General features: G+C 41.5%; 1 protein-coding gene across 1 annotated transcript; it reads left to right on the forward strand.

Annotated features, from left to right (window-relative positions):
• Window positions 1–694: 694 nt before the first annotated feature.
• On the forward strand, window positions 695–3,913 carry LOC139448325 (platelet endothelial aggregation receptor 1-like). The gene is made up of 3 exons (XM_071229874.1): window positions 695–1,409; window positions 3,396–3,510; window positions 3,745–3,913. The coding sequence occupies exons 1-3, from the start codon at window positions 695–697 to the stop codon at window positions 3,911–3,913; spliced, it is 999 nt and encodes a 332-aa protein (XP_071085975.1).
• The last annotated feature ends 10,709 nt before the right edge of the window (window positions 3,914–14,622 follow it).

A 14,622-nucleotide genomic window follows, 5' to 3' on the forward strand; every position in this document is an offset into this window, starting at 1 on the left:
GTAACGGTATGAGGGAAGCATGTTCGTGTTTTAGTTACGCTGTTCTTCACATTCATATATATTACTGTTTTTGTTTGCATACATGGATGAGAAACAAAACATGGAATGAAGACCTTGTTGAAATGCCACTCATAAGATTACATATCCCTGCTCAGAAGATTTTCTATACCTCGCATGCTAGATTGTAGACTTCATATCGCATCGCCAAAACTGTTGCTACTTTCTTCTCAAACCCGACCAAGTACACGTTAATGTTGCTGAGACATATCTGACCGCAATAAGAAGATAAACTGCTTCCACTGCACTGGGACTATCAGCATCACTAATTTTCTAATGTACAGCAGCTCAATGTGTGGTTTTGCTGTAACTGTATGAAAATTACATCTATTCATAAAAGGTATATTCTTTTCTAGGTGCTAGTTGTACGGAAAATCAGCAATGTTCCGAGTGTGATGCGCAGACACAAGGATGCCTCACAGACTGCCATAGAGGATATTTCGGCGCTACATGCAGGGATGTTTGCAGCACAAGGTGCAGGAATAACACATGTGAGCTGCTTCCCGACAGGGGTATTGGGAGATGTACTGATGGCTGCATCCCGGGATTCCAAGGCCCAAACTGCCAGAGGCCATGTTACACTCACCAGGGAGACTGTAGCAGATGCCCAGGTGGATGTGATGGGGAGTATTGCCAGATGGGCGGAACTTGTTTCTCTGGCTGCAGCGACTCATACTACGGAACAGGATGTACGACGTGTTCCAGCAGATGTAAGTCCTGCAACAGGATCACAGGAACATGTGAGGAGTGTCAGCCTCCATATTCTGGACTGGACTGTAGATCCTCGTGTGAGCACTGTGTCGATGGATGTGAGAGTGGCTGCCAACAGGGATGCAGACAAGGATTCTATGGAGACAACTGTACTGAAGCATGCAGTGACACCTGCCGAGCTGATCCCTCCCTGTCTACTGATGAACAATGTCCTGAGGGAGACTCATGTACCCCTGAGTGCCACAGCCAGACTGGCGAGTGTGTTCACGGTTGTGTAGATGGCTGGTACGGCCCGAAGTGTTCAAGGCGATGTATCTCTAACTGCAAACATCAAAGGTGTAACAGCGCAGGTGCGTGTATTGAAGGATGTGCACCGGGACAAGTTAGGTTTGACTGTGAACTGTGCCTACAGCAATGCCTCAACCTCACCTGTGCCTTAAACAACGGATCTTGTTGCAATGGTTGCAACAGTGGTTTATTGGTAGAAAGTTGCAACCTATCTTGCAACGTATGTCTGGATGGTATTGTTGGTATGAACACAAGTGTGTGTATACATGTGAAGAATATCACTCAATACATGTGTGGGTACAACTGTACAAACAACGGCTCATCTAATTGTCCTGCCGGATCTTGTGACACCGGTAAGCCATGCTGAACGGTCTGATACATCGCCATCAAATATTGATTTGTCCTGGATGTTCCTCTTCACATCACATTGTGTCACGACTCTGGCATTCAACACAGCCAGGGAACAATCAATGTTGTGTGTATAGCATGCCTTGTTTACATATCAAGTAAATCCTCTTGCTCTGCAAAGGAAAGCCATTAATGTTAATAATAACCATAATATACTAAACCGCAAAAGAAACGTCATCCCAAGTAACATTGCATGAAAAATTGTCATTTAAATATTCTGGTACCTTTTGTCAAAGTTTCTAAAATTTAACATTACCTTGTCGTGAAAAATTGAATTTGATGATAAAAACAAAGCAGATGACAACCGATCGCCTAAACGCATCACGGCAACGGCCATGGTAACCCGCTGCACGTGAGTTCCGTACAAATTGAAATGCATAAACGTTACCCCATTTCTTGCCCAAAACACATCCACCCAGATCAGGTAACATTCATCCGTTATTGATTTGCTACCACATGCCAAGATTGACAAGAAATCAGCGACACCAAGCCCTTGGACGATTGCAAGCTGGACAAACCGCCCGGCAAGTAGCGAATGCATTTCAAGTCCACGTGAGGACCATATACACCATATACAGGCTCCAGCAACAGTACTAGACCACCAACACTACAGATGACCGACCACGTGGAAGACCAAGGGTCACCACCCGACGTCAGGATTGTCAGATTGTGCGACAGCATCTTCAAGATTGCTTTGTTACTGCTGCGGAAACCGCACCAGCGACACATTAGTGCGGACACCGTGCGTCGACGATTGACGGGCAGACACCTCCACTGTCACAGGCCACACTGAGGACCCATTCTGACCCCACGTCATCGCCGGGACAGTCTTCAGTGGGCAACACAGCACCGGCATTGGCGCCACCAGCAGTGGTGAATAGTCCTCTTCTCAGATGAGAGCCATTACTGTATTGCAACAGCAGCTGGCAGAGAAAGAATCTGGCGACCCAGTAGGTTACGTTATTCGGATGTTTGTGTTGTTGAGAGAGATTCGTGGGGTGGTCCGAGCATCATGGTGTCGGCCCAGTGGTCTTCCAGAACCTCGGTCCAGGGAGAGGCAATGGTGTCACAGCAGCTCGGGTCATTGATCAAGTCTCGAGACCACACGCCATACCTCATTTGGCACGTCGCCGCAACCACGAGTTTCAGCATGATAATGCCCGTGTCCACACTGCGAGAGCAACAAGATACTTCCTCCAGCAGAATGGCATCAGAACCATGCAGTGGCCTGCCCTCAGTCCCGATTTAAATCCCATTGATCACCCGTGGGACGAGATTCACAGACGGCTGAATGACGTCCGACAACTGCAGCTGAACTGCGTCAGGCGTTCCTCAGCGTGTGGGCTCAGGTGCCTATGGCCTTCATTAATCGCCTCATCCGTTCCATGTATCGACGTTGAACGGCAGTCATCAATGCACATGGCGGACACACGAGATACTGACTTGTGGTGCCATTTTCTCAGAGACGAGCGTTGTGTTTCACTTTAAGAACATTTGACACTTTAATTTTAACCTTGATGATCAGTTTTGCCAAGTTTCATCTTTTTGATATGTCTCAAAGTATGTTTAGTGTGTTTGGACAAGTAAGGTTTCTGATATATCTATCTGGGGTGACGTTTCTTTTGCAGTTCACTATAGATAATATGATAACTTTCTAATTGCTCAGCAAGCTCTTGTAAAATGTTCAACTGGGAAATGGTTATATGGGATTGTAAAACATGTTGACTTCATTCTGACAAAGTAGCAATAACCATGTGTTGGTATTGTGTATTTTGTGGGAGTTCGGAAAAAACATACTCTATTTATTCATAAAACTGTAGATAGTAGTGATCTGAAACATGTCCAGTAAATATCTAATTCTTCAGGTAAGATAAGCACAACTGAACTTCCAATAATAGTGTCATACGGCATAAGCTGTTCATTACTTTCAGACTCTCCACCAATCGACACAGAGACTGTGAAGTACCTGGTGGTGTTTGTCATCTGCATCCTGGCAGCAAGTACAGTCGGCTACTGCTGCTACCGCAGAGGTCTCTCAGCCAAAGTGTACGTATTGAGCAGATAGTACACATCGATATTGCTGTGCTATATTAGTGGGAATAATGACATGCTTGTCATATACATATGTTCCTTTCACATCGACGAAACCTTGCGTGCTGTTTTAAATACTGTTTCAATTTGGGTGTTTATGTATCTATCCGATCGTTATCATAACCACTTACTAGAATCACGATTAATTAAATGTATTTAGTCACTCATCCTATGTTATTCCTATTTTAGAGAAAAGATGGGTCTGGAAGATGAATGTTCAGATGAAGTTGAAGCACGCACCTGTCAACACAGTCTATGGGGTGAAGTGGGTGACCAGTCCTGGCAGCCACGTCAGTCGGATCACATTTACAGTGACATCAATGAGGACGACATGGGACCAGTTATTGTATTTCTGTAATCCAACTCAACTCAATGTTAGACTCAATTTATAGCAATGAAAAAATTCATTTTGAATCAAGACAATTCAAAATTTGATCATATATTTCGTTTACTAGTACCATTTATTAGAATAACTACATCTTCGTCTACATACATCTTGCCTATTTTTGCAACCACATTCACCCAAAAAATGTATTTGTTATCATGAAATAAACTTATTCGTGAGGTTATAATACATACATTTACAAAAGGGCGATAGCCTAGTGATTAAACGGTTCGCTTGTCACTCCGAAGACCCGGGTTCGAATCCGAACATGGGTACAATGTGTGAAGCCCTTTTCTGGTGTCCCCCGCCATTATATTGCTGGGATATTGCTAAAAGCGGCAAAAAGCATACTCACTCATACATACAAAATGACAATATTGACTGAGTATAGTTTTACGCCGCCTTTGGTAATAATCCAGCACCAGCATGGCGAGGGACAGCAGCCACTGGCTTCACACATTGTACCCATGTGGGCAGTCAAGTTCGTTCTCCTGCTCCACAACTCTATGCAGGCAGTGCATACGGACATTATGACCAGCATTCAAGGTTTCAAATAAACCTTGTGGGGATGAAAATGCTAGTTCCGCGGGAAGACAATGGAATCTTTGTTCCTTTGATTGTGTGTCTATTGTCATAGTGAGTGGGTGTAACAAAACTAGGTCAACTATGAATATTGGTTTTATTTCCTGTTTTAAAGTTGACAAAGCTGTAGAGGGGACATGTATTAACAATGAAGCAGAGGTTAGTTTCAAGTGATGCGTGATTTGTTCAAGTGATGCATGATTTAATCAAGTGATGCGTGATTTGTTCAAGTGATGCGTGATTTGTTCAAGTGATGCGTGAGCTAAACACTTGATCAGAGGTGCCGGGCGACACAGCAAGCTGACAGCTGTGTTGTATAGCCTTGAGCTTGACCATAATTCGTGTGTAATAACAGGATATCGACTCTGACTATTTTACATAAACCTGACATACATACATACATACATACATACATACATAAACATCTGGTGAGACGACATCTCTACTCAGTGATCAGAGAGGGGTCTTCATTCTGAAGAATACCTACACGAATCACTTAAATACTCCTGTGCGTCACAGAGAGAACCCTGTTTGGTTTTGTTTGTTTGTTGTTGTTGTTTTGTTGTTTGTTTGTTTGTTTTTGTTTTGTTGTTTTGTTTGTTTTTTGGTGGGGGGGGGGGGGGGGTGTCATGCCCTTTTTCGACACTGTTATATGCACATACAATGTGTGGTTATCATCATTGCAGATAGTGGAATCGCCATGATTATAGTTACACAATGGGCAATTAAAACGTTATGATGCTGTGTGAGGGTCTGCCTGCCTCTGATGGTCCCAGTGTTATTTTGTTCCATGTAGTCATCATGTGACATATTTTTTAAATATTGACATGTATTTAATAAATTTGGTTTCCATGGTAACCGGTGCCGCCGTATCTGCATGTGGGCATGAGTATCACATCTTGTGTTTATCGTCATATTTTGAACGATTTGCGTTGATATTTAAAACCCATGTGTGAATATTTCCAAAATGTTTATGACTTCTGTCTCCTATTAATGCATGTAGTCAAGATATATTTGTTATCGGTGCAGTAAACAGCTTATGGAACTTCTTGATAATATGTATTTGTTAATACTGTATTACCGTATATGTTGGTATGACGTCATAATGACGTCAGTGCAATGGTGTTCCATAGTCGTGGTGTCTTATGTACTCTGAATAAACTTGAACGTTTATTTACGTCGGAAAGCACGTGTTTGTTCAGGGTGCACAATTACATTTGGGATGTTTTCCCCGGACATTCGTAGTATGCATCATGGGGGACCTCGGGTGTTTCCGGCCATACTCGGCAATGACGCTACAGCAGCTATGACTCGTGAAGGGGCCGGTTGAGAAGCCACGTGTCTAGGTCGGTAGCTCGTCACGCAAAAGGCCCTGGTTCGATTCCACGCATGGCAAAACGACGCATCTCTCTCTCGGCCAAATTGTTTATTACTTATTATTATGACTTGTCAAATTTCTATGTGAGACTCTCTGGTATGTAAATAAACCTGTGAGTGCTGAGATTCCTCTTGTGTGGTTGATTAGTGATTTAACATTGGAATGTTAACATGGGAAACACAACTACTACCACGCCATGGGAAACACAACTACTACCACGCCATGGGAAACACAACTACTACCACGCCATTGTCTGGAATGTTAACATGGGAAACACAACTACTACCACGCCATTGTCTGGAAAGTTAACGTGGGAAACACAACTACTACCACGCCATTGTCTGGAAAGTTAACATGGGAAACACAACTACTACCACGCCATTGTCTGGAAATTAGGCTGGACATTTATCCACTGTCGTCTGAAGTTCCGCAGATTCAGTAAACTACGCATGAATTTGACATCTTTCCAACAGCAGACTCTGATACAAACTAAGAGCTCTTGTCTCTTGGGTCCCCACCAACAAGTACGCAAATTAGAAGTATTTTGCCAACTGGGTACCCAACAAATATTACCAAGGACAATAACCTAAAGCACAAAAATAACTTTGTCAATGATTGCTTTTCGCGGCAATCCATCGGTCTCCCTGCTTGAGTTTTTTCCCATTATAAAAGGGGCGCTACTCTCGTCTGTGAAACGTAAAGATCTTTTTAGACTCTATAACGATACAAACTGTAGTCGGTTGTCCCACACAGCGACAAAACACAACACAGCAAGTTATAAATGCATCTTCCACCATTTTGGTAAGTTTTGTGCACGAGCTCCTTTAGTAACGGTAAACGGTGAGGCTAACCACAGTAGACAGTTGTGGGCCTACATTTAGAATACAGTACCACAAACTTTTCAAACACGTGACTATACCCTGTCACGTTATTTGTATTATTACCCACGTGCTGAAGATACAGGTGGTAAGATACTTAATCCGAACGTCACACGTGTGTCGTACAAGGTTGCACTCTCCGACCCAGAGTTCCATGCGGCCGGCAGCCAGCCAGCAAAGTGTTATGCTGAGTCACCACTGCGCCGGAGTTTGACAAGGTTGATCTCGTTTTATTCGTTTTGATTTGATAACCTTGACCTCTGTCACACTGGAACTACTTTCTTCATTCATAAAAACATCGCGAGACGTCATTCGCTTTCTCAACTACAAAGCAGAACTGATGGAATCTCACGAAAGCGAGAAACATTTACACGCACTTTATTAACAAAACAAGATCGTCCCAAGCATTAAATCCGCTTTGCATTCTACATTAGTTATGCATAGAGCTACTGTAGACATTATATAATCGAGACAAGCATTTCCATATGCAATTAATGTCTACCGATGGATCGAGGGTCCCAATGAGCGTGACGCACGTCCGACCACTTTCGCGACTTTCAATTTGATTTGATGTAAAAGGTTAAGCGTGGTGAAATGAAGTCAGTTTAAACTATCTGGACAGATATCTAGACTTACGTTCGACGCTCCGGTTGTGCCATCAGTGTCGCCATTCTAAGCGTATTTTGTGACATTGGTTCCGGGGGTGTTTCTTCATGAACAAACATACACGACTGCACGACCAGATCACTAAAGGTGAACATTTCCTATACAAATCATTCAAAAACTCCATAGAAGTGTGCCTGACTTCAGATTATGTGGCCCAAAATATCCCAAATGTGAACAATAACATTCCCTATCTTCAGCGTGAAACGTGAGTAGACCACGGTTGTCTTTTCTTATTCCGGTGGTGACCTTGCCCTTCGTTTGAAGCTGTCACTGACATGCAAACAGACTTGAGATTGTTGTTTTTCACGTCTTCGGTATAGGGTGGTACAATTAACATGAATGTCTTTGTTGAACACTCTGATTTCCCTCTTCCAAGATGGTACTGGCAGGGTATAAATTCAGCTGATAGATCAAGAAAACCGAACCATTTTGATTGCATAGCAGTGTGAGCGACCGACTGTTGGTCCGATATTCAAAGCGCGGCGCAAATTTGACTTTTAAGATTTTCTTATATGAGTCCTGCGTATTAACGGTGCGCTTGAATTACCATAAGTTAGAAGAGATTCTTCCAAAAGCCAGAAAAAAGGATGAAATGATTTAGTGTCGAATATTTTGGCTATTGGAAACTGTCCTGGAACATTCGCACAAGCCAGTTTCACACGCTACATTTATTCAGTACTGATTCAAAAGCGAACTCACCCTTGTGTCGTTACTAGCCATACCACCCCCACCACCACCACCCCACCCCACCCCACCCCCACCCCCACCCCTCGTTCCTTACTATTATCAACATTATCCTTACAGTGTTCCCTACCACACTTTTCTGTTACATCGACCATACTGCAAAACGTTGACAACTCTAACATAACTTGACAACGTCTTAGTTCACTTCTTCATCAGTTTGTAGTATATCAGCTTTCCATAATTAACACGTGTTGAACAAACATACAGTATATTCCCCCAAGTAACTTTGAATATGGCCGCCAATACTCTCGAACCACTGATCCTGCACGGAAAAGTCTCGAACCAATAGTTCAGACATGATACATTACATTCGTATAGTGTTTTCATTCTATCTGATGTCTACTTGGGGAGAAATGCATTTTATCAGGCGTACTTCATCAGATCTAATAAGGGCTGTGGGGGTTCGAACGCGCTACCGACTATTTGAATGGGATTACGTCCATCGGGTTATTGGAAACACCGTGATAAGCTAAGAATCTATGGCTAACCCTAGCCCTGACCAGGCTAACCCCAAGGATCTAAAACGGGTGTCTGATCTGAAAAGCGTGTCAGCTCTGTGAGATGGAAAATGGTTGTTGGATCACCAAGGCGTGTTAGCACCCTGAAACGAATAACGGTATAGCGAGACAGAGGTTGCGCTATAGCGCGGTAATTGAGCTGTTGGTAGCGGGCGAACCTGCAGTGTTGCCAAATCTCGTCCATTTCCGTAACCGCAATGAATACTCGTCTGTGAATGTAGGCAATGCGGCAACTGGCATCCATACAGTAAACAGGCTAAGCTTCCGCCGAAACACTCTCGCAGAAGCACATTATTTTGCATGTCAACTGTCCCTCTGGGTTTATTCCTTATTAGTCTTATATACACGTAGTTCCTTGTTTAGAAATGTTATCCTAAATATAAGTTGAAAAGATACTCGTATACCACCTTTTTGAAATATACTCCTAACACGGTGACTGTAAACAAAGGCACGAGGGTACATTCACTCGAATGGTCTTGCACAGACTATAAACGATCTAATTGCATGTGTGATAACCCAGCATGCCGCCTCGTATATATTTTCTGTGTCCGTCTGACAAGGCTTCCACAGCTGTTGGCAGCAGGCTGGGGTGTTTACGTCACATGACAGTCATGTGCTAGCGAGGTCGGCGGGTCAAATGTAGTTCCTTACAATATGGCTTCGAGTCATCTCAGAGATGTATTTTCAGCAGGAATGGCCGACGGTTTTCGGAGTGGTGTTGATGGATAGTGAAAGCGGGGCAGTACATAAGTCTTTATTCTTTATTCATTGTGTGGTCAGCGTGAAAGTGAAAGCACACGTTAACATCTGTGTTATCTACGGACGTTCTGGACACGAACATTCCTGTAAGTGAACAGTGTCAAAGTCTCATTGTCTGCTATATTACGATATTCCCACCCACCTTACACCGTACGTATAATGACTAAGCATTATTGGTCCATATTACTGATCTGATCATACAGTTGGGACGAGCCGTCATAGCTGGAATATTGCGGAATGCAGCACTAAACAACAAACAAACGGTTGCATGGAGGCGGGTGTCTCAAGTCTCCACAGACTCCAGTCTACACAGACTTTCTGCACTGAGTCCGGTGATGAACGATACAACCCAATAGATATATAAGGCATGTTCACGAATGGCTGACATTTGCGATTTGTAGCCCCATATTGAGTACCTTTATTAATTTGAACGCAGCTGTGCATGTGTTCTGTGCCATGGAATGTGCGTATTATTTACTTTTGTATTCTGATAGCATGCATGGATTCCGTAAACATCTGTGCAGATAACTATCAGAGAACACACATGTGTAAATCGGTGACGTCCACCAGCCACACCTACCATTCTTCACCATTCGTCACCATTCGCGTGTTTCCGTAACTGACATTCGGCATTGTAGTCACATGTCACAACAGTTACTTATTCCATTTTAAGCCCCTCGGTGCCAAGGGACCATATATAGACAACCAATTTGAAAAACAATTTGATCAGACTGATCAGAAAGATCTACTTTTCCCCACTGTACAGTTATTGACGTAAGACTGTTGACGTTTGTTCTGCAACGAAAGGGGTTTTGTAAACAAATTGTGTCAAGGTCGCATTCACGTGTACGTGGTACCTCGGCCCCCGTTTCTGTCGACGATACACGCGGTACAAAAATAACACAACTACTGAAAACATCAACGTTACTTCTACTAGGACGACAACTGTGTGTTTTCGCATTTATGTTAATCTCTCATGGATAACGTGTGCTGAAACGTTCTATTTCTCAATGGGTTTCTCTTGTCATTGAAACTGTGATAACGGCGCTATAGCTATCGTATATGATTGGCTAAAATAGTGTTTTCCGTGTGCCTAATGTACATGAAACATGCTGTGATTGTACAACATAATTATTATGTAGATATAATAACTAATTATGTAGGTATATAAACTGTCTAATCCACATTATACATATCCTCAGAAATGGAATATATTATTATAACAAGATAAGGTTCGTACAATGTATCTTACGACATTAAGCAATTGATATTAATAAATATGAATCAAAACCAATATTGGTGCTATGTGTACTCTAGTTTATCGTATGATAATCTGGTCCTAATCTTCAAACTTTATTTCACGTGTTATCTGTTCGCAGTGTCGACAATGAGAAAACGCGTTAATTTTTCGTTTATTTTCGTTATAATCTCAGTGCTATATGTCGGTGATTTCTCGCCACTGTGAACGTATGGTCTGGAGAGGTGCGTGTGGTTTGACCTTGAATGTTGTGACGTAGATGACGTCACGTCTAACAGCTGATCTATGCCATGGTCATATAATGGATTATATATCACGACTGGGAAGATATCTACCGTGACAGACGATCGAGTAAATGAGACCGTTTATCACTTGAATAACACAGTTACAATTTCGCGTAATTTTCTAATGTTGAAATGTTTTACAGTGAGAAAGCTTTCGAAAGCAGGATAAAAGATTAAACAGCGTTTTTGTGTGACTTTGCCACACAGGTTAATCTCTAACAGTTCAATAACATGATTAGTAATTACACACAATGTGGATAATTGATTTCTGAAGGATGAAATGTTTGCATTGTGAAGGTGGTTTTAGTTTTGATATTATAAAATGTATTCATTATATTTTTTTACCCTACATTATCTTGATTATCCAATACTTCAATGCCATGGGCTTTCTAATGTATTCGGTATAAAAGCTCATTAATATGAATTAGAATTTATTAGCAATCCATTTTGTCTAAGAGCAAGATAAATACATTCCTGTGTTTATTTTTTATGGTTGGGTTTTCAAAGGTTTAATTATATGTTCACTCCATGCTCTACTTTAGCAAGGCGAAACATAAATCAAAATCAAACCAATATAAAATTACTAAAAACTATTAACGGTGTTGTTGTTTTTTTTCGTAGTTCAATACTAAAACAACTAGTAGTATTCTGTTCTTCTTATTATGACAAAAAATTCCATTAATTTCATTTATCTATGATTACTATATATTACAAACTTTTTCAAAGTATTGAAATATAGTACAGTTATTTCACGTTTCAAACTGTTACAAATTAGATTTAAACCATTGACACACCATAATACCAGAAGTATAAGTAAGCGGTATATGCGTGATTGTACAAGGAAGCGGTATATGCGTGATTGTACAAGGAAGCGGTATATGCGTGATTGTACAAGGAAGCGGTATATGCGTGATTGTACAAGGAAGCGGTATATGCGTGATTGTACAAGGAAGCGGTATATGCGTGATTGTACAAGGAAGCGGTATATGCGTGATTGTACAAGAAAGCGGTATATGCGTGATTGTACAAGAAAGCGGTATATGGGTGATTGTACAAGAAAGCGGTATATGCGTGATTGTACAAGAAAGCGGTATATGGGTGATGGTACAAGGAAGCGGTATATGCGTGATGGTACAAGGAAGCGGTATATGCGTGATGGTACAAGGAAGCGGTATATGCGTGATGTAACAAGGAAGCGGTATATGCGTGATGGTACAAGGAAGCGGTATATGTGTGATGTAACAAGGAAGCGGTATATGGGTGATGGTACAAGGAAGCGGTATATGCGTGATGGTACAAGAAAGCGATTCCCGTGTCACATGGCGACAGAGTTACGATTGAAAATAGGTCTGTTGAATAGATTTACTGCCGATGAAAACGTTTCAAGGATTGAAAATAATGTCTAAATTGAGCGATGTCACTTTGAGGATTGTTTGGACTATTAAGACATCTTTAATTTTTGTTCTTTGAAAATATCGGATGTCAGTTATCCCGAAGTTCTTTTTTGTCACTAACGAAAGAGAACTGGCAGTGAAATCTATAATGTGTATACTCACCGCCAAGAGAAATGCGAACCACAGAAACATATAGACAGGTATGTACCTTAAGACGAGATGTTTCCAATGTGTACCACTTAATGACAAAACTAACAATCAGTCAAGTGTTACCACAGAGTGTCTGATTCTTATCACGAAATGTTGCACGTGATTTCCAAACTTTACACGCTAATCCTGCACGAGACAAATTGTGCATGTCGAGTCATGGATCGATGACGTCATATGTGATGCGTTCATGAGCGTCGGTTCACACAACATACCAGTGTGCTCGTTTGTGCATCGAACGAATATAATATCTTTTGAATCTGAGTAATTCTTCGTATATTAACCAACATCAGAGACAATAAAATCTGTTTTATGGTCTCTGCCAACATGTATGGTATTCGCGGTTTTTTTGTTGGCGAGTATATAATGCAAACTGCCGTTGTTATTGTAACACGATCTTTGAAACAGTCAGCGTTTGAGTTAATCTCTACCGCTTCCGTCAATTTTGTTTTGACGTCAAATATGACATCGGGATTTTCTATCGGTAAATCAAATTCACGGACTTTAATTAACAGTCATGATGCATCGCCGAGCCAGACGAGTCATCTTGTTACCGTCACGTGATATTGCTAGTTGCCCCCCATTACAAGAATCTTGAAATTTGGCCTCTAACCCCAAATGTAGTAACTTTCATACTTTTGTTTATGTCTTTGGGAATCCCATGATAGTGAATTTTGAAAAGGTATACGACTGACCATGTTTTCCAGATGAATTTACTTTGTTGTTTGTATAATCAGATTGGTTCGAGATTGCAGACTAATGGAAAATCAACCAACTTCTCCTTTACATTCTTACTATATCAATAACATGATAGTCTTAATGAAATAGAAATTCAAATTGACAAACAAAGAAAGTAATTTAGCAGGGGTAAGTGTATTTGGCGTCACGACAGTCGTCATTTGTTTATAAACAATTACATAACGGTCATTTGGTTGCGAGTTCAACTCCAAGCCTTGTTGGGGCCACCTATCCCAGTGGGGAGTTTTGTTGACTGGTGGCAGCGATACCAGCTCCTCACAGCGATAGCCCGTTCGCGGAGCTCTCTATTATGTTACCTGGAGTGTAACGAAGGTGTCACGCGCTGGGAAAGAGCTTGGCAGCGAAAGTATAGAGAGCTCCGCGAACAGGCTATCGCTGTGAGGAGCTTGAATGTTCATTCAAGGGAGAGAACTCTAGGGATTATGTTATACGCCAACAGCCTAGTTTGAGGGGGAAGAACAAAACACATGTTTTTGGCGTTGGCACAGTCAGTGCATTGTCGGTAATGAAATATGTGACTGGGACTGATGTCTGCCGTAGAGCAGAGGTTATGGCTTCTGAAGAAGCGTGCATATGTTGACTATCTTAGCCCGGGATGTATGGACTAACACATAACTTGAACTTTTTCAAAATAATTTCAAAAGGTTTCATTGTAGTTTTTCAAAAACATTTTCGTGAAAACATTTATTTACGTTTTAGCAGAGACCATAGAAATGTTTAGAAATGTTTTACAACTATTCACAATGTTATTGAACATCATGGTTGCCTATAACATGGGCGAAACTATTTCATTACTTAAATCACAATGTTTTCAACACGTAAAAAAGTTATGCCAGAACATATATATATAATGAAAACTTATCATGTTTTAAATACATATTAATATATTACTCCATCAATTATATGGATATCCTTCTGGTAAAAGTTCATTAATCACTGTATGTTGTGAGTAGTAGTTACTTAATATCAGTGTTGATGGGGTGTACTGTATTAGTTCTTATTTTCATTGTGTGCAGAACTTGCATGATTGTATCACATGCTTCTTTGTTTTTTCCAGCTTTCACCACAAAAAATGGGGCTTGTGCTCATCATTAACGCCAACCACGTTACTTCCTGCCGTGTCCGACTCCTCCGCTGTTACAAGCGATCTAAAAGTTGGTGAGTGAAAAATAGAACAATCAAATTTATGTCTGTTGGTGACGGATCATTTATTCATTTATTTGTGTGTGTGTGTGGAGGGGGGGGGGGGGGGGGG

This window comes from Haliotis cracherodii, unplaced genomic scaffold (assembly GCF_022045235.1).
Source record: "Haliotis cracherodii isolate W230 unplaced genomic scaffold, xgHalCrac1.p SCAF_7, whole genome shotgun sequence".
Taxonomy (NCBI): Eukaryota; Metazoa; Mollusca; class Gastropoda; order Lepetellida; family Haliotidae; genus Haliotis; species Haliotis cracherodii.